Raw genomic sequence first — 21,086 nt, 5'->3', positions numbered from 1 at the left:
CAGTTACTACACCAAACCTGTTACATAAAACATGTCCACGGAAATTTCCACTGTATAAACTATTCATTTCATTTCATTCAATTACAGGCATTTCTAATGAAAAAAGGGTGAGATTGCAGATATTGTTTAATGCTATTTAGTGGAAGATTCAATGCAAAACCACAACGCCTCCATGGAGAAGAGGATTCAGCCCTTCCACCTAAAAACTTAGTGCCCCTTTAACGTTTTTTCACCTGTTTATATTATTCTGTTTACATAGTCCTGTGTTTTGAGCAATGTGAATGAATAATACTTTGATAACATCAGTTTCTTAATGCAAAACATCCATCAACTGAGATTTTTAAAGTTTGAAACATGAACCTATTCAACTTATTGGGCTGCGAGCTGTTTCAAAGTAACTATTTTTTGTTTTCTTTCTCCAGAAAAGAAGCAGTTGGCACAATGGCAATCGATGTCAGTGAACCAAATATAGAGATGTAGATTACAAGGACATTTTCAGGAGTCAGAAGTGTATTGTATTCCTCATTGCACAAAGTCATGACAGTGCAGAGGGCTGGTTTCAGCTTGAGGTAAGTTACACAATACATCCACAGCACTGGCGACAGAAATAGAGGAAGTGGGCTGAGGTGACATTTTTATTCAAATCAGATTCTTTTTGAGCAGATCTCTTCCCCCAGTCATTTTAGTACTATATTAGGGCTGAAACAATCGTCAGAATAATTGTCACTTACATTTTGTGAATCACATTTTGAGCATCTTAATCAGCATATGGACTAAAGACTAAAAAAAACACACACCAAAAGACCTTTTAAAAGAAAAATGAAAATGTCAAAAAGTACAGTTTCAGATTTTACAGAATAATACATGTTATACTTAAATATTTTAGTCATTCATTTAAAAAGTCTGAATGCACAATAGAGATAATTGTGTGGCTATTATAATAATTGTTAGTCGCAGTTCTAGTTGAGATGACATTTTTTTATTCAAAGATGGATTTTTTTTGTTTATCCACAACAACCTCTTTATTTTTCAGCTTGACGGTCGACCACAGCGAGTAATAATCTTTTTAGCTAATCCACATCAAATCTCTCACAAAGCTAATCCTGTGGGCGTGATGGTCCGCAGCCGCTCTTCATCAGTAATCACAGCTAACTGCTCCGCTCCATGCATAATTACATTGTGATGCCAATTTGTTGTATTGGGGTTTAGCAGCAGCTTAACCCTTTAGGCGCCGGAAGTTCACGCTTACATCGTGTATGACAAGTGTGACCTAATTAGGGATGAAGAAGGGATGATACGGGAGAAGAAGAAAGTGGAGGCAAAAAGGCTAATGGTTTATAACTGATGGATTGATCTTTATCTTTCACTATGGGCCAAGCATAAGGCAAACAGAAATGTTCCGTTTTCTTACAGGCGCTCTGTGTAACCTTTAACGTGGATGATTTCTTAGTCCTCATGGAGATGTTAATTCTTTACCTATTATTTCTTTCTTTCTATAGTAAAACATAAATTTTTATCTTTCACCATATAGATGACACCACCGAGCGACGTTACAGGTCAGATCTGTGGAGAGTAGGGCTGGGTATCATTCAGAGTTTACCGATACAATACATATCTTGATACTATGTGTGTGAAAAATATTGAAATATCGATATATCGTATCATTTAATGTGATGATACAGTATCGATATCATGGGCTGCAGTATCGATATATTGTCAAGAGTATTTTTTGGTATATTTTACTCAATTATTTTGTTACACCGCTACAGTTTTGTTGCTTGTTCAGAGGTAAGAAACTCATTTATGCAACACATTTGACATATTCACTGTTTTAATGATTAAAATGTTTGTGTTTTATATGAACTTTGCACAAGAAGTGGTTTAATAAAGACTTTTCGTGTCACAGTCATCATTTAGCATTTATTTTTTATTAAATCATATCAAATCAATTTGAAATATATTGTATTGAATTGTATTGAATCGTAAGCTCACAGAATCAAGATATGTTTCGTATCGTGGCTTATGTATGGAGATATGTATCATATTGGCAACTTCTAAATGATACCCAGTCCTACATATTAATAATACATAAGTCATGATACGATACATATCTTGATACAGTGAGCTTACAATTCCATATGATTCAATATGATATATTTCAAATCGAATTGATATGGTTGAATTAAAAAAAAAAAAGGCAAAATCATGGTTGTGATACTAAAAGTCTTTGTTAAACAACTTCTGGTGCAAAGTTAAGATGAAACACGCCCATTTTAATCATTAAAACTGTGAAAATGTCAAATGTGTTGCATAAACGAGTTTCCTTGCTCTAAACAAGCAACAAAACTGTAGCGCTGTAACAAAATAATTTAGTAAAATATACCAAAAAATCCTCTTGGTAATATATCGATACAGCAGCCCATGATATCAACACTGTATCATCACATTAAACAATATGATGTATCGATATTTCAATATTTGGCACATCCCTAGTGGAGAGGCAACCCCGCTCACAATAATAATTCATGTTATTTATGTAGTTCTTTAACAATAAACACACCTGTAATACATGCAAAATAAGGGTGCATTCACTATAAGGTCTTACCCAATACCTGATCAAATTAGCATCTAATTTTGATACTAGTTTGAGTATTGATTAATTTTTGATTTTCAATACAACCTAATGAACGTTTAATCCCATACTGCAACATTCCAGCTGCAGTTGGTGGATCTTATATAGTCCACCTTTAAAGCCTAGATGACAAATTCAATGTTATCACAATTCACATCAAAAGTTTGAGTATATTTTTAAACTTGTTTCAACGAAGTTACACCAACAATGATTAACTTAACCTCCTGCCCACACAGGCTACCTCAGCTTGTCTTCCCCATTTCCTCCAATACACAATATTGAATCTGGTGATATAACATATTTTCAACCTCACATAATTTCCCTCCAGCTAGAAATATCGATAAAGCTTACAAGTCTACTCATCCTTTTATAGCCATCTTAGTGTTCTCCTGTTTTAGTTCTGTGTGTGGGGGCTTTACATTGCCGTAGAGCAGCACACAACCATCTCATAATGAACACTACACAGCGCACAGAGCTATTCCCCAGTTAGATAAAGATCCACCTACTTAGACGCATTAAGAGCTAACCTCCGGAGACTGCAAGTGACAAAAATATCACCCACACAGCATTCAAAGATTCAAAATGTCTGCTGAAAACAGTCTAGGCAAAAATGTGACGCGTTCTTTAGAAACTTTTGAATTGTTTCTAAGTTATAATCATCTATTCAAAACGCAAAAAATGGCCTAATGCATGCAAATGATAGGTCTGCTCTGATGCGGAGTGCTGCAGTGATTAGCAGTACTGCCCCCAAGCGAGAAGGTCTGGGGATTGATTCTTTTTAATGGGTCTTTTAATGTGGTAACATGTGATAATTTCACCAGAAAAAACATAGAAAATTGAAACATGAGAGAGAAGCAAACTGATATTATTTTCAAAATATTTAATAATCATAACGCTTACAGCAACTGCTAATAGCCAAAACTGTTAACTCACCCACAGCTGCTTTTTCACTTATTTTAGTAATTACTACAATTTGTAATGGGAAAATAATTAATACAACAACATTAGCTAAGTAAGGCAGCTAAAAGGTCGCGTAAACTCTGTCGTGATGTGCAGTATGTTGTGGGGTTCTCTTTGACAGTTTCGCTGGCTGTAAAAACATTTTCTCACCCCCCTGTGCCCTCTCCGTCCTCTCTGCTTGTCCAGTAAATATTTGAGTAGATTTTGTGTGAAAAGTCAAACCACAGCATCACTTCTGCATTCACAACACTCCAGCATCCCATCTGACCTCGAACACCACAGAAGGCAACATCCAAAGAATTACCTTATCAGTTCATTCTATTATTAGTATGGTCAAATACTTTTAGCATTAGAAACACAAGAAAGTATTAAATATTAGGAGACAGACATAACCGGGAAAAGTATCTTAAGTAGAGATGAGACTACTACACGTGGTTAGTCTAGTTCGTCACCTGCTTGTTTCTATGGAATGATCCACAGTATGACATTAAAGGGACAGTTCGGGAATTTTGGACATAGGACCTCATTTCCTAGTGAGCCAGAGTGTTGGAGACGTGTGGAGACGCTTTTTAAAATATTCCATCAGTCCTTGTATTTGCAGAGGTCGCTGGTGCTAGGCTAGGGCATGTCAATGGCCATAGTTATCCTGCCACTAAAAACCACTCCACAAAACACCCGAAGTAAATCTATTATTACACTAGAATGTCTGTGTTGATAGAATAATGTTTGAAATAATACTAACCTTGCATCGCATGAATTGTTGCATGTTGAGGAACTATTTTCTCATATATCAGTCTGCCACTGCCAAGCTTTCTATCAGGAAATACAACTCACTGCTGCTGCTCAGACATAAATCCTTCAAATGCAAGGTTGGTTTTACTTCTGAAATTATTCTATGAACACAGACATTCACATCGACAGTCTGGCGTAATAATAGATTTGCTTTGGGTGCTTTGTGGAGTGGGTAATACTGTTTTTAGTGGCAGGATAACTATGGCTATTGACATGCACTAGCCTAGCACCACCTCTGCAAATACAAGGACTGGGTGGAATATTTTTAAAAAAGTGTCTCCACATGTCTCCAACACTGTGGGTCACTAGGAAATGAGGCCGTATGTCCAAAATTCCAAACTGTCCCTTTAAATAGCTCTACCTTACATTTATTCAATTGCAGGTAATTTTATCGGTCGGACTTGCCTCTCCACAAATCTGACCCGTAACTTCATCTGGTTTGTTCTCCATGAAGATAGAAAGGCTTAACACCATACTGTGAAACATTCCAGACAAAGCAGTAACATCACCACGGAGATTGCATTTGATGGACCCTCCACCAGAAAAGTTACACAATGCACATTAAATACTATAAAGGCTCATTGCCCAATACTGATATGATACCACAATGACAATGTTTTTTTAGACAGTCAACCAAAAATAACAATATTTCTTTAGTATACATGCAGTCTTATACTAGTTCTCATATATAAAGATCGTTCTAAAAAGTAAAGGTACAAATCACTATTTATGTGATTTATTATCGGTTAGTATTAGTATCATAGTATTAGCAGCATTTTTGGGTCAAAACTCCAACCAGGACTAGCCTTAGTTGTGAATCGGGACCACAACTTACTGGGTAGAGGTGGAAAAATTACCGATGCGGTGTTAATTTAATTACCAACAACCGAATCAGCAAGTAAGACTTAAATAAAGAGTTAAAGATAGTCCAGAACAAAACCTGAGTAAAAACGATCTAATCCACAGATAGAACTAGACTTGGCTCAAGAGCAAAGCCAGGAATACACATGGACCAAACAGTACCTAACCAAACACGGAAGAAAACTGGACTAAACAAATATGAAATACCAAGAAATCTCACACAATTTTCATAGTCATCTTACATTACCGCCTTATTGCCTGTATGATAAGAGGTAAGCAAGACGGGCATCTCAAAGTGGGTTTTGAACATAGTGTCAGGTGAAATGAAATAGGAAAGATGTAAACACAAACTCCTCATTTATCATTTAGAGAGCGGACTTGTTAGCGTACGCATGGCTTAATATTCTGTTTGAAGCCAGGGAGCAGACATGAGAGGAGGCATTTGATTAGCATGCCCCAATGACAAACACTAGAGGGGTCTGTCTGTAGAGAAGGTGATCAGAATACAAGAGAGAAATAGTGTGATGAACTGCCCTTATACAGCCAGCTACTAGGCTTAAACACACAACCTACAACATAGAGGCAAGTACTGAAAAAATAAGTTACAGGGTAGTTTTAGGTCTTGTTTAAAGGTCCGATATTGGGCGAAACTGACAGTTCAGAGCTTTAAGTCATATTTGAAAATTGTTACCTCATCAAAAACATACCCAGAGTTGTGGTTTGTTTCATCCACAAATGTTTGAGTAGCCCTTTATTATTAGTCTGTCTACATTTGCTCAAAGTGCTCTTTTCCACCTTTTCAGGTTGCTTTTACCTTAAGTTCAGTAGAGATTGTAAATGCGCAAACAACATTATCACAAAGATTAAAAAATGTAATATGGGCTTTTAATATTGGCATATGTACAGTAGACTTTTGTAATCTTACTACTAACTTCTTAAAACATATGAAGTCAATGAGAACAATATTACTTAAATTATTGATAACAAAGACTCCAGGCAGTACGATACAGGTTTGACTCCGGGATCATACCTTTGGGGAATTTGCATGTTTCTCTCTGTGTCTCAGTGGCTGTCCTCAGCATGAGAACACAGCTCCCAATGTGTAAGCCTAACTCAAGATCTTGAGATGGGTCCCCAGGTGCCAAGGTTGAAGGTTGCAGGATGGGTCATAAGCAGAGGGCACAATGTTTAAAATGTGCCTGGTTTATTAGGAATTCTGATGTGTTAACTATGGCTTCCTTTTATCAGACCTATCAGACCAGTGTGCATTTTATACCTTGACAGTTGTGTCTAACTGCTTGTCTCTGGTTATTTTTTTCAGTATTGACCTGTTCAAATGAGTATCTAATTAGTATTTTGTACCTGGGTTTCGATTTGTTGACAACCCCATTGCCAGCTGCAGTCTGGGTCTTGCAGAAGGAAACAACTCATTGCAATTAGTCAGACAAATTAGAGATGAGGGAGGAACAAAGTCATGGACTAGAAACAATTAAAGAACTTGAGTTTCCAGATATTTTATTCAAAAATTTGGAAAATTATAGAGAAGAAACAAGAGAACACAAGGTCCGATCAAAATCAATGCAATCAAATGTGTCGACACTGTGAAAGATGGTGGATCAGATCTCATATTTCAAAACAGTGATTGGGTTCTGTATGATGCTGCATATTCAGTGAGCAGAACTTTACCCTTTGTGGAAAAACAAGAATAACAGAGTATAGAAAGAGTATAGAAAGGCCAATTATTGGTCTCATGCCTATGGAAAGTCGCAGAAGAGTGCTTGGGAGGGCACTGAAGGCAAGCAGGACCATTTTAATGAAGTTATGGAGCCATTATGTTGTCAAGGGTCCTTGGGTTGCTGGTTGTGGTTCGTTCAAACAGCGAGTGGTGAAGCATAGCAATGTGCTTGAGGAGGAAAAACACTCTTTATTGGGCTGATTGAAAGTAGCAGAGGAAATAGTCAGTTTCCCTTAGCAGTGGGTGATGCTATTTCCAATGCATAATAAACACAGGATAGGTGACTCAGCATAAAAGGGTGTCTACAGTTTATAGAAATCAACAATTAGTCAAACTACCAACACCGACTTAATATTGGTGGAAATTAGTGCAGTATTTTTTTAAGTACCATAATTTGTAGATGCACACTGATCCAGCTTTTCCATTTCCGATACCAATTCTGATACTGTAGTTTTAAGGATCTGCTGATATTCAATGTTCACAGGCACCAATCCAGAAACTGAAATGAGCTCTTCTTTTAAACAAACATAAAATAAGACAAAACTGCGTTATGGATAGCAGTTATCTGTCAAGACCGTATAGACTGTATAGGGGTGTAAAGATATCCAAGTCTCACGATACGATATCGTCACGGTATGAATATCACGGTACGATATTTACTGCGATATCATGGTGCAGGTCATCATGATATGGTGGGGAGGCTCACGATGTAACAATATCCAAATCTCTCGGTACGATATTTTCAAAATACACATCTCACAGTACATTATTTATTGCGATATTTTGTGGAGGTTAACAAAACTGTTAATATGCTACTTTTTCCGTGTAAATTCCCTTGAGAAGATTTAATCCAAAAAACTATGACTTATAAGTGCTTAGAACTGTTATTTCTATTATTTATTACAGTCTACACTAAAATGTAGCAAAGGATCATGGTCTATGTAGTTCCCTCTGTCTTTTTTTTTAGTTATTGTTGCACCATAACTCTTAATCTAAGCAAAGAGTCTTGTAATTTGATTTATTGTGATGGTCCACGATATTATTGTGAGATCTTTGACAATTTTGATTACTGTTACATCCCTAGTTTTGTATAAATTAAAAAATCAAACATTATGAGACTTTCTGATCCAAGTGCAACTAGTAAATAATTTTACCACAACCAATATTAGTAAGCCAATATGTGATTCACCAAATTTTTCAGTATTAGTAATATTAGATATCCGATATCAATATTGGTTTGGTGCATCATTAATAATTTCCTTCACAAAAAAAAAAAAAAACAACAACAACAAACTGCTAACCCTGTACAAATATGTTCTGAAATGTGATCTTTGTATTAGTTTGTCAGTTCATATCACTCGTTTAGTCAATTCTCCTGGATGCAAAATGTGAACTTTGAACAGAATCCCCAGAATTAGTTTATTAAAACACAAATTGCAAATCTAATCGCAATCGTAATGCTTGCCAGATAGAAACACTATTCAAATATTTTTTCCCAAATTGTGCTGCCCTAGTGGTAATGCTATGGCTGCCTTACAATGTTTCAAAGCCTTACTATTATTGATCCCTTTTTCAGTAATGTACAATTCTTGGGTCAAGACCAGCAAGTTTTGTACGAGGTTTTACTTGCGTGTTAGAAACTCCTTTGAGAAACTCCACTCCACAAATTAACTTTAATAGCGCAAAATGTTCACTTTCTGTCTGATCCAAGGATAGGGTGTGACGATGCATAACGTATTCATGTCTCAGTGGTAATCATTTTACGCTTGTTTATTTGTGACACTATAAAACTGTTATGTCTGTTATGATGCAATATGTACTTTGTTTTAATGAGCTGCTGTTAAGACTGCATATCCAAAATTAACTACAGTAATAAAAGTCTATGGCCCATATGGCTGTAAGCTAAACCAATAGACATTCTATTTGCACTGAGACATGCGCTGAGGGCCTGGGTCTTATATAGCCAAATCAATGCAGTGTTAAATTTCAAGTCAATAAGACAGATACAGTTTGGGCGGTTTCAATGTGATGTTTGTGTATGCTTCCACGGGAATGATTCTATAAAGAGGATGACTACTTCCTTTGTTGTTTTTGGTTAAGGTGTTTATTCAGGTAGCTAAAGATGCACTATGTATTTATTATTTTTTTCTGTTGGAAGTTCGGCTACTTGCTTGTCTCTATGCAGATTTTATTGCTTTCCCTGGAATATTGCGTCACCAGCTTGTCTTCATGGAGATGTTATTGCTTTGTCTAGAATGTCCCACGGTAGAGATTAAACCTATCTATAACAGGGAAGACAACTATACATTATCAGCCAGATCTGTGGAGAGTTGCCTCTATTCTTAGAGAGCATTATTGTATTTTCGAGCAGTAGAAACACCCGTAATGAATAAATGCAAAATGGATATGTTGAAATGAGACAACCAGGTGACGGACCCCTCAAAGGAAATGTTGCGCAATACTTTTAAACATTTCCTATAGCCATGTGGACAAGGCAGCGACGTTACAGGTCAGATCTGTGGAGAGGTGACCTCACTCACAGTAATGCATGTTGTTTTCTTTTTTTTTTTTTCTTAGCAACTGCATGATAGATATGTTCAATGCCATACTTCGGAACATTCTAGGCAAAGCAATAAAATATCCATGGAGATAAGCAGGTGGTGGACCGTGACATATTGCATCATAAATTTAGAAAATAAATTCATAGTTTTATACCAATTTTGAATTGGTATAAAATTTGAATTTTGAAGTACCAAATTGTCTACGATATTTATTGCAATATTTTGTGGAGGCTAACAAAATGAAAATATGCAACTTTTCGCTTATAAATGACAAAACTTTGGTATTGCATTACTATCATAAACAAAATAATTTTAAAGTGCCTAATAACAGATATTTCTTCATGGTCTGTGTTGGAAAGCAAAAGATCATGGTCTATGGAGTCCCCTCTATTGCTGCTCAAAAACAAATAATTTAAGCAAAGACTTGTAATTTGATATATTGTGATGGCCCACGATATTATTCTGAGACTTTTGACAATACAATATCACAATATTTTTGTTATTTTTTTACACCTCTACTTTTTGTAATAGCATAGCTCTTATCTTTACTTATTAACTTTTTTTTTTTTCCATTAATACTGCTACTGAGAAATCCCTATATCCAGCTGCTTTCTAAGTCTATAATTATTTATGACAGCGTGAGGCAGAGAGGTGTTGTTTAACTCAACACGTTTTCCTCTCTGATAACGTCACTATCTGCAGCCTGCACCTGAGCTACCGATAACCTCAGACAGCCTATAGCTCCACCGCCAATAGAGCAGCTTTGTTTTAAGCCTGAGTCAAAAGACCTCGTTTAAATTGTAAGCAGAGGTTAGTATGTATTCTCAAGGGTCGTGGAGGTGATACGGGTCTGGCCTCTCGAGATTCATCTGACTTAAAAGAGCTTCAACAGTAATTTTACATACCGCCAGAAGGGAGGATGAAATAGGTTCTGAATATTCCCAGTAGTTTTGCCCACAAGGGACATATATGGAAAGTTACAAGAGACGCGTCGCTACTTTCAAATGATTTCCCAGCTATGAATAAAACAAGGCGGCATCTTTATGGAAGTTGAAAATTAAGTTGAAAAGAGTGTTCATTTTATTCCCTAAACAGAGATTTGTTTTGGGTTAGATAAATAAAAATACAGCTGTGGTTTTGAAATCATATAAAAGATGACAAACATAATTTATTGATTCGGTGAGATTATTGGTTCTGTGACATGCTGTGATTTGGAGGTTAAGACTGTGGAGAAACATTCAGCTAATCTCTAAATGCAGCCAGCAGTTGTCCTTGCACATTAGAAAAGCACTGCACAAACAGAAAGGAAATAGCAATAGTATTATGTTTTTCCATGTGTAGCCAAACCATATATAGTAAAAATATGAAGGACACTGTGGGCCATTGTAGAGAACTGCACAACTATTGTCTGAGTGGCCTCATTCAAAGCTAAGAGCTCAGATACACTATGTCCATGGAATTGTACAGTAATCAAAAGATTGTTTAATTAAAAGGCCAAAATCAGTCATGTTCAAGCTTAGTGGTTAGAATTGGACTTGGAAATTCAGCTATTTTTCCCAAGCACTGATACAGTCTTTCTAGTAAAAAGAAATGCTCAAAGTCTTCCAGTGTGGGAGTGCTGTTGTCCCAGAAGTAAACAAGAACTTTAGAGCAAGTAGAAAATGTGCCAGAGTTTGAAGAATCAGGAAACTGCATTGAAAAAAAAAATAAATTTGATGGTACTGCCAAAACAACTAGGCATGGGATATTTTGGGATATTTTGTGTTAGCTAAGGCTTGGACTTAAGAATGTGAAAGACAAAACTAGTTGCCCAAATTCAATTCTCATTTTCCAGACACATTCCTAGTATTCTAATGTTTCAGGGCACATTTCACAATTGTCAGAAGTTTTGAGGCAATGCTAATGAACATTAGTATGCTAACAGCACAAAGCAGCATTAGGATTTGTTTGCTTGACGGTAGGCGGGTACTTTTTTATTTAGCCAAACGCTGCTATTTGGTCATGATGTATATTACAAACATCATGACCAAATAGCGCCAAATCCCGCAGGAAGAAGGGCAATAACGTCTTTCCCCTTGATAAAATTCACCAAACATTCCCTTTATTCTGGCTTTAAATCCTCGATATCGGGAATTGTTGCCATCACAGAATGCATGGCGTCGGCTACATCCATTTCAGCCGGTTTGTTTACTGTTGTAATGTACCACAAAAGGGACCCAGATAGGCACTTGAGTTTGACATTATGGCTTCACAGCTCTTCTCTGATTGGCTGGTGTGCAGTTTACAACTTAAGGGGTTCTTGCAAACCGTCTAGTGCATTCCGAGTCCTGACCTAGTTGCTGGAGAGAAAAGAAATTGAGCAGAGGCACTAGGTGGCTCCAGCCTGGCTAGGCAGCTGATGTCTTATTACAACTCCAAGAGCTGCTTTTACTACCGGTAATGGGGCAAGACAATTTTCCTCAATTACATGGATGTAAATTGGGTAGAACCACAGGAATTATTTAGCTAATATTTTGATTCCAACAGAACTTTATAATTACTGAAGATAGATAAGGATGATTAGCATTTAGGGTCCTTTATTTCTTCAGATTTGCTAAGAAACCCCAGCCTAAAATATTGCCCCAAGAAATGATCTGTCAACCTTCGGGACCAAATCATTCTAACCCAGTACCAGCAACAATCCAGTAGTTTAATACATGTGTGAGTTCACAAATCATCCCATAAATACAGCTGTAATCAAAGCTGAACCCAAATCCTACACTCCAAACCAGTAACATCATGAGTGGCTCTGAGCTAGTCCCGACATTATCACCAACACCTGTCAGAGTCCATTTCCAAAGTATATTCATCACATTTGATTAGGTAGGCCGTCCTTTCCCATACCCAGTCAATGTATCAAGCCTAATAAAACAGTATAGACAGTAGATTTGTAGCACGGCTCTCCTCATAACTCCACACACTGACGGATTTGCAGCCAGGATCTCAGCTCACAGTCACTGCTCCTCCACTGAACCCTATCCAGATTCGGCCTACTCTATGTCCTCCTTTGTGTATTGGCAGCTTGCTACGTATATAATTAGTCAGCTGTAGTTAATGTACAAAATATGTCTTCTTAATTGTCCCCTTAGAGACATGCAAACTCACACTATACTAAAGCCCCATCTGTCGGTTGCTATTTCTGCTCTGGATACAACAAGACAAGCGTGTGATGTCTCAGCTGTTTTGCATTTTAAAACATACTGCCAAACTCTTGACGATGAATAATATTTATGCCTGGCATTATTTGGGTTTACGCTGTTGCCAGGTGAAGTGAGAAAGGAGCAATCAATGTTGTTTAGCGCTAGCATAAAAACAAACCAGATGCCCGTCTACTACTACGTCGTGAGGAGACAGTTAATTCTTGTTAATTACGTTTGATTGGAAAAAACCCTGTTGAGCATCCAATTAAGACAAGGACTGAGGAAATAGCTTTTAACCTCCCACTGAGGAACATGTTGGAGTGGGAGGAAGTGATTAATGCAAGGAATATATAATAAAGTTTAAGCGTTCAAGGTGAAATGTGTCCATCATCTGTTTCTATGGATTTGCCATGGCTCTGACTGGAATGTTCCACAGTATGACATTAAACAGCTCTACCTTACATTTATTAAGTTACAGGTGGTTTTACAGCTCAAAAATACAGAGAAAAACAGGCATTCTGACAGGAGGGTTGCCTCACCACAGATCTGACTTGTAACTTGATCTGGTTTGGTCTCCATGAAGATAGAAAGGTTTAATACAATACTGTGAAACATTCCAGACAAAGCAATGACATCTCCATGGAGAAAAACATCTGATGGACCCTCCACCAGAAAAGGTAGACAGTGCACAATGCAAAAGAATTAGCCGAGAGTGGAGAAGGTAGGAAGACACTAGATGTCGCAAGAACTAAAAATATGTTTAAAAATGTTGGTGCCACCTCCATGTCTCAGATAATGCCATACTGTGGAACATCCATTCATTCATTGTCTTGTATGATGCACTGTCCAACTCTATAAAGGATAAAATACTTCATACAGTTGGATTTATAGAAGTCTTTTATTTAAAAAAAAGGAGTTACTGAACAAAAGGGACCTATAATGATGACCCCACTGTGACAGCAAATGCTCCTATCGACAAACAGTTCATTAAACTCAAAGGAAAAAGCTAACTCACATCTGTTAAATGGAGGCTCCACAGCAGGTGAAAGGGAGGCCGGTGTGGTGAGATCAGATCAATGCTTACATGTTTCAGCAAATATAGTCAACAGTCATCCCATCATCTGGGAATTGTGGGAATTGGCTTGAGGTAAGAAATGGATGAATAAATAAAAGTGGTACAAAGCAATAGCAGCAGTAGAAGTTTACCTCAATAGCCTTTATCCAGCGGTTCAAAACTGTACGCAATATTCCAGGCAAAGTGATAATATCTACATCAAACATGACCCTATGCAAGAAAAGTTACACACTGCACCTTTAAAGACACAAGCTGGTTTTAAACACAGACTGTTCAAATTATCTATGAGCTCCATTTACACCAGTAACACCAATTGTTTCTAAAATGGACCTATTATGCAAAGTTCACTATTCAGAGCTTTTAACCATGTTATATTTGGTTCAGCGATCCATCACAAGTGCACACAGCAGTGCTGCTCTGTTTTGTGATGGCATTTACACTGATGTCAGCTCCCAGGGGGCATCACAGCTTCAGACTTGTTTCTTTTATTAAGTCATTTTAGATGAATATAGTGATTTAAAATGTGCAGATTACAACATAATGATATTCAGATGTCATAGATTATAACTATGCAGGAGACACAAGCACAGCATGTCTTCTTTAAATATTTTTGGTAATTCATCTTTTTACCATGTTTATTTCACGGTGTGTTTTGTATGCCCATTGTATCTTTGTGTGCGCACCTTGAACTCTCTGCCAGCTCAGTCCTTGTTCATCTTGGCCTATATCATCAGATGTATAATACTCCCTACAACAGAAGAATGGACAACACTATCACAGTGTCTTGATAGTTCATGTCTCCAAGCGCTGGATTCTGAATTAATGGTAAATAAACTTCTCCTGAGTTAGAACTCCAGCGTCACGCCTCTTCTATCAATTCTAAGGCTACTTCAAGTTACTAAAAAATTTTCCAGGGTGGTTTCTAACCAAAAATTCCAAATAATAACTTAACTTAATGACATAGTTTTCCTGTGTACTTCTAGAGGTGTGTTTGAATGCTATCCTGACTGGTTTTAAATGGATTAAAATGTCTTAATATTGTCTGCTCGTGGGTTACTGGAGCAGAATCACTCAATTCTTCACATTTTCTCCCACGATAGCTGTTGAGCCTGCCTCCCTGGACCAGAGTGGCTCCCGGCCGCACCTGTCAGCTGCAGTAGTGGGAAAGCCAAGAGCCTGTTTGTTTGTCTGTGTCTCTTTCTTTCTTTTCGTCCTCTATCTATCCATCCATCCTCCTCTCTTCTCTCTCCATATCACCACCTCTCCAGCTCCTTCCTTTGGCTCGCTCACTCCATCCCAAAACTTCATACCCGCTTGCTGGTCGGAGCACCTGTGAACGGAAAACAGAGCTCTTTCTATGCCGCTGCTGAGCTCTTTACGTCCCCCGGGCAACCTCTCCTCCATCACCGCGGGAACGGGAGAGATAAGCGTCAACACTACACCTGTGCACAGCCAATTCCAGGCCAAATAATAGATTCAGCAGAGCTCGGAGTCAAGCAAATCAGGTTGACAGCTTTATCTCCAACTCCTGTTTTCAAAGCACGTTGCATAGCTCATTATCAAAACAGAAAAGCAATCAGGAAAAAGAAGAAGAGGGAGAAAGTGTTGACCACCACAATAGTACTCGCGAGGGATTACATTCTGAGAGCTCATTTACAGATACTGCAGGTGTGGGGAGAAATAAGAAGCAACATGTATTTACTTCATGACAAAAGTGCTGGTGGGCATATTTGGGACGATTACAAATGTATTACACACCTACAGAGTCTTATAATATAAAAGAAATGCTCAGGTACCAATTACAGTGCCCATGCAAACAGCAAAATGAGTGTGCTATTGCAAGTGAAAAATATGTCCTAGAAAGAGGTTTGAGAATAAAATCATTCTACAAAAAGGAAGAGGAAGAAGTGTGTGGGAAGAGGTTTAGGTATTTTTACTCAAAACCAGACTTAACTGCAACAAAGACTAGAGGCTGACTAGACAAACGATCAAACTACAAGGTTGAGAAAGATAATAGTAGGTACTGGTTGGCATACAAGGTAGCAGCAAAAAAGAACTGCCAAGAGATGCTCAATATATGCAAGTGTTGTCCAGGGAGAATTGGAAAGCAGACATGTTGAAATTCTGTTAGGTCAAAGTATCGATTCATCAGCCGGTTTCACTTCGTGGAAACCGTCTGGCTTTAGAATTCATTCCCTCAACAGTAGGTGGGTACTTTTTTTTAATTTAACCAGTCACTGCTATTTGGTTGTGACTTATGTAATGCGCCACTAATGAGGCTAACTGGTATATTAAGCTTTTCCCAAATCCTGTAGGAAGAAGGGCAATAACGTCTTTCCCCTTGATAAAATTCACCAAACATTCTCTTTGTTCCAGCTTTAAATCTTCCGTCTCGAGAATGTATGGCCGTTCACTGATTGGCTGGTGCACAAACTTGCACTTCCGTCTAGTGTATTCAAATTCCTGACCTCGTCGCTGGAGAGAAATGAAATTGAGTGGAGGCACTAGGTGGCACCAGCCTGGCGAATCGATCATTACAACTAATCAAAACACTAGGAAAAGGTTTAGTGGTTTATTAGGAAAATTAATATTACACCAATGGAAAACACTTAACTTTGTCTTCACTCAAAGAGCGGATAAAGTTGATGCAAATTTATAGATTTATACCAATAAATATCAGCAATAAGTAGGGCTGTGCCAAAAATTTTAAGTGAAGTCGCAATCTAAACTTTGGCCTCGATGATAAGGCAAGTGCATATTAATCAGTCAGAGCATGCGGAACTATGTTTTCAATAAGATAGAAGCAGATCAAATCAAAAATTAAGATCAAGCAACATGGGGAAAAAAATATCCTTCTTTTTTTTCCCTCATCGCCCAGCCCTAGAAATAATAACACAAAATTACATCAGTACATTCTACACGATGTGTCCTCTGCTGGCTAATCACTACCACACGACTGTGACCATAGCGAGAAAAACTAAATATTATCTCACTACGCTTTGATTGCACTCTCCTGGTTAACAACAGTCTAATTCGATGATATATTTTTCCCACTTGTTATGCAGTCCTCATATTAAAACCCAGTGAAGGGCGATTTAAAAGATAAACAAAGGATGAACAGTAGCTGGAGTTTTTAAATCAGGTATCCGGCAGTGGGACAAGCAGAGTGAGCAGCCACAGGGAGAGAGGTGTCCACTGTGTAATTATAGATTTAGTAAACCCCAGGCTTAATCTGACTCCATCAACCTCTCGTTTGTTGAGTTAAGGGCTACTGATGCTAATGAGCTGAGATGAACTGCACCTCTGGACCGAAAAAGTCGGTAAAACACTAGAGCATGGGACAATTATACAACCATTTGAAATATCATCAAAAAGCATAACAAATACTATAATTCTACGATTGTTCTTGCTATGGTGTACAGTGGCAGAGTAGGTAATAGCAATTCTGATATTTAGAAAGGATCCTGGGGTGCAATCCTCTGGGTTTTGTTTTTGTTTATTTGGTGAATCTTTAGGTGAATATGACTTGTCCTAATTGTAAAATATCCATGCACTGTTTAATTATTATGTTAAAAGCGCACTGTGCAACTTTTCTGGTGGAGGGTCCGTCACCTGCTTGTGGAGATGTTATTGCTTTAGCTGGGATGTTCCACAGTATGACATTAAACAGTTATATCTGGTATTATATCTGGTATTTCTGGTGTTTTTTATTTCTCAAAACTACTGCAAAATATGCATTATTTCTGTGAGCGGGTCCACTTCTCCACAGATCTGACCTGTAACTTGGCATAATGATGTGGCCTTCTTGTTTCCATGGAGATACTTAAATTAAATGCCATACTGGAGAACATTTCAGGAAGACAAATGAACATGGAGTTAAGCAGGTGGTGGAGAGAAAATTTACAGTGTACCTTTAAGTAAAAAAAAAAAAAAAAAAATCAGAAAATGTCTTTAATTTTTTATTTTATTTTATTTTTCTTGACATTTAGTCATTTTGCTATAAAAAAGGGTCTTTTGACGTGTATTTTTGGGTCTGTATAGTCCAGATACCACTCACTATTATAAAAATATCCTAACGATTAGTTTAATATAGTTGACTAGTTGCGATTATTCCAATTAATCGTAGCCGCTATATTTTCAAGGTTGCCACATTGTCCAAATTGCAAACCACGTCAAACCACATCATAGCGCGTCATAATCATCGCTATTGATGGACTGATAAAGAACCTGGACCCAAAGAGGATTATGGGATTTGTGGATGATGCAAAACTTTCTAGTAACACTTCAAATCTACTTTTCTCTGACATAATTTTTTCATAACAGATCATGTCAAGTTTTTCAAGCAGAAGCAAAATGCATAAATATTTCACAATGCTATTACCCACTCACAACTCTAGAGCTCTGAAGTATGACATTTCCAACAAATAAAGCATAGTAGTATTAGATAAGCTTTAAAAATACTCTTAACAAAAGGGAAAAAGTCTATAAATTGTTGGCATCCTTGCTGCTGTATTTGCATGTCTGTCCGCTTGGATCTTTTAATGGCTTCATTGCGAGTCTATAAGGCTGAACTACCAGACGCTAAATCTTTGACAATAAATCCATTTTATGACCCAGAAAAACAACATTACAGCTATACACTTGCTCTTCCGCTAATTAGCCACAGACTGGAAATGCACAATATAACGTAGGAATGCTCCAGTTTCAGAATCCAATCAAGGTCTTAACCCTCACTATTCATTACATTAATCGATGGAGAGCAAATCCTCCCAGTTTTATCGCACAGGCTACAAAGTCTGTACCGACTAACACTAAACAAATCAGGCTGAATAGACAAACAGTTCAAACTAATAGGCAGAGAAAGACAATTAGTGGTAGCCTGGGGAAGAAATATCAACACGTGCTCAATATATGCAAGTGTTGTCCTGGGACAATTGAAATGCAGTGTTGAAATTCTATTATCCTAAAGATTATGGTGGTATGAATCGTTAGTTCCAATCAATACACATGCTTGAAAATGCTTTAGTGGTCATTGAGAATACATTATTAAAGGAAGTCAAGTGAGAAAAACGCTATAATATAATGCACATGAAAATAAGTAGGGTACAAGTATGCACGGTGTCCTTACCTGGTTTGGTAAAAAAAAAAAAAAAAAAAGAAAGTGTTTTTCATTCAATTCAGTTAGAAAAGATAAACTCACTTAAAGGTGTACTATGTAACTTTTCGGTTGGAGGTCTGTCACCTGCTTGTTTCTATGGAGATGTCACTCCTCTGCCTAGAATGTTCCACAGTATGACATTAAACAGCTGTATATTTATCAACAGGTGGTTTTATAGCTCAAAAATACCCAGAAAAACAGGCATTCTGACTGTAAGCGTGGGTCACCTCTCCACAGATCTGACCCGTAACTTGGTCTTGGTTTGGTCTCCATGATGATAAAAAGGTTGTGACACATCCAGACAAAGCAATAACATCTCCATGGACCCTTCACCAGAAAAGTTACACAATACAAGTCAAGTACAACACTGAATGTATATTATCCACAGATTTCAAGGCATGTCAAATTAGAACTAGACTAGGATTTTCAATAATAAAAAATCCACTTTTTACATTCTATTAAAGATGCAGAAAAGTAGTCCCTGAAAAAAGATTGTAACCCGGTGCGATCTAAAGCACAATGCAAAATATGACTTTAAGTGTGTGAATTCTACACAACTACAATCATACCAAGCTGCAAATTACTTTTAGCAGCAGGAATAGCAGATATTTTTTTGTGTGCAAGAGCATGGATAATAGCAGACAGATAACAAGGAATACAATAGCCAGAGGAAACTATATGAAAAACCACAGCTTTTTTTTTGTTAGAAGCAGGCCTGTCACGATAACAAATTTTGAAGTTCGATATATTGAACTAAATATAGACGATAATACTGAAAGTAATTTATGCCACTGACACAATAACCCGAGAGCAGATTTAAACCACAAAAAATATTCTAAATGTGCAATACTGCAATAAAAAAATGCAATAAATAAAGAGAAGAATGAAACACTTTAGTACTTAGTTTGCATCTGTAATGAATCACAGAAGTTATTAATTCAACCTTCTACAGCTCAAATCTAATCATATAGTAAAAAAAAAAAAGAAATAACAAAGTACAAAAGTAAAAGTCCGATACTTAAGTAAAGTACAGATACCTAAAAATTTTACATAAGTACATTTTACAGTTGATACTTTTAGCTTTTACTTCTGTTTTACTTCTGACCATTTCATTTGAGTTAATATCCCAACTTTGAACAAACCTAATACACACACGCACACAAAAAAACTGACTGAATCCCTTAAAATCATCAAAATCACCACATTTGATGCTTTAATAGTTCTAAAAATCTCTGCAAAATACTTTTACTTTTTACTCTTGAAAGTACATATTTTACACAGGTACTTTAATAGTTTTACTAAGTAGATTTTTTCATTTGATAGTTTTACTTTACAGTAATCTTTTGCCCCAGTATCTGTAGTTTTACTTAAGTCACACAAGTGAGTACTTCATCCACCTCTGAGGCAGAGTTAAAAGGTAAAATAATTTCCACTCACCCAGTCCAGGCGGGTTCTCGGGGCAGGGGGGCAGAGGTTTGGGTGAAGGCGTCTGATTGGTCTCCGCCTGCGTGCTTATTCCGACCTGCTCTCCGGTCGCTAAGAAACTGGCCATCGTCCCATTGGGCCTGGACAGATTGTAGTAGTAATAATGATGCCCGCTGCTGCTGATATTGTTCCTGGAGCCGTTGCGTCCATTATTGAAGCGACTAAAGAGGTCAAAGCGCTGGGAGTACACGTCGAAATACAGGATCATCATAATGAGGAAGTGGAGCAGGCATAGCAGCAGCACGCCTTTGCAGATGCGCTCCAGAGTCCGGCCCAACATCAGCCGGGTCATGGCCGAGGACAGGGACCCAGCCACGGTGACGCTGGACGGTTACGCTCAGGGGCATGCATTCATCCTGTTAGCCATGTTAGCTAGTATGTGAGCAAGATTACGAAAGTGATTAGTGTCACTTGATCAGCAAGCGTCTTCAGATGACATGGGGTCATGAAGATATGGTAGTTTATTTGTAACCTTTTGCATTGTATAAGTAATTGGATTTTAAATGTTGCTATTGATGGCAATGAAGGGATAAAAGCAGGACTAATTTGAAAGAAAAATTGATTAGTTACACTGTGCTAGTTAGGTCGCTTTCAAGGAGCATTGGGTCACAAACAAAATGTTAGCATCCTATTTCATGCATGACAAAA

At 37.5% G+C, this 21,086-nt stretch overlaps 1 protein-coding gene across 1 annotated transcript in view; it reads right to left on the bottom strand.

Moving 5' to 3' along the window:
* The window catches only part of b4galt2 (UDP-Gal:betaGlcNAc beta 1,4- galactosyltransferase, polypeptide 2), a 168,628-nt gene extending 147,898 nt beyond the window's left edge, over positions 1-20,730 (bottom strand). The window contains exon 1 of the mRNA XM_020929217.2: positions 20,391-20,730. Within this exon, the coding sequence (XP_020784876.1) occupies positions 20,391-20,730 (340 nt within the window). The remainder of the gene's footprint in view (positions 1-20,390) is intronic.
* Between the last annotated feature and the right edge of the window lie 356 nt (positions 20,731-21,086).

This window comes from Boleophthalmus pectinirostris, unplaced genomic scaffold (assembly GCF_026225935.1).
Source record: "Boleophthalmus pectinirostris isolate CB_2022bp ecotype Guang Dong unplaced genomic scaffold, ASM2622593v1 HiC_scaffold_16, whole genome shotgun sequence".
Taxonomy (NCBI): Eukaryota; Metazoa; Chordata; class Actinopteri; order Gobiiformes; family Gobiidae; genus Boleophthalmus; species Boleophthalmus pectinirostris.
Note: the sequence above shows the minus strand (reverse complement) of the source record. Positions and strands in the feature narration are given on the sequence as shown.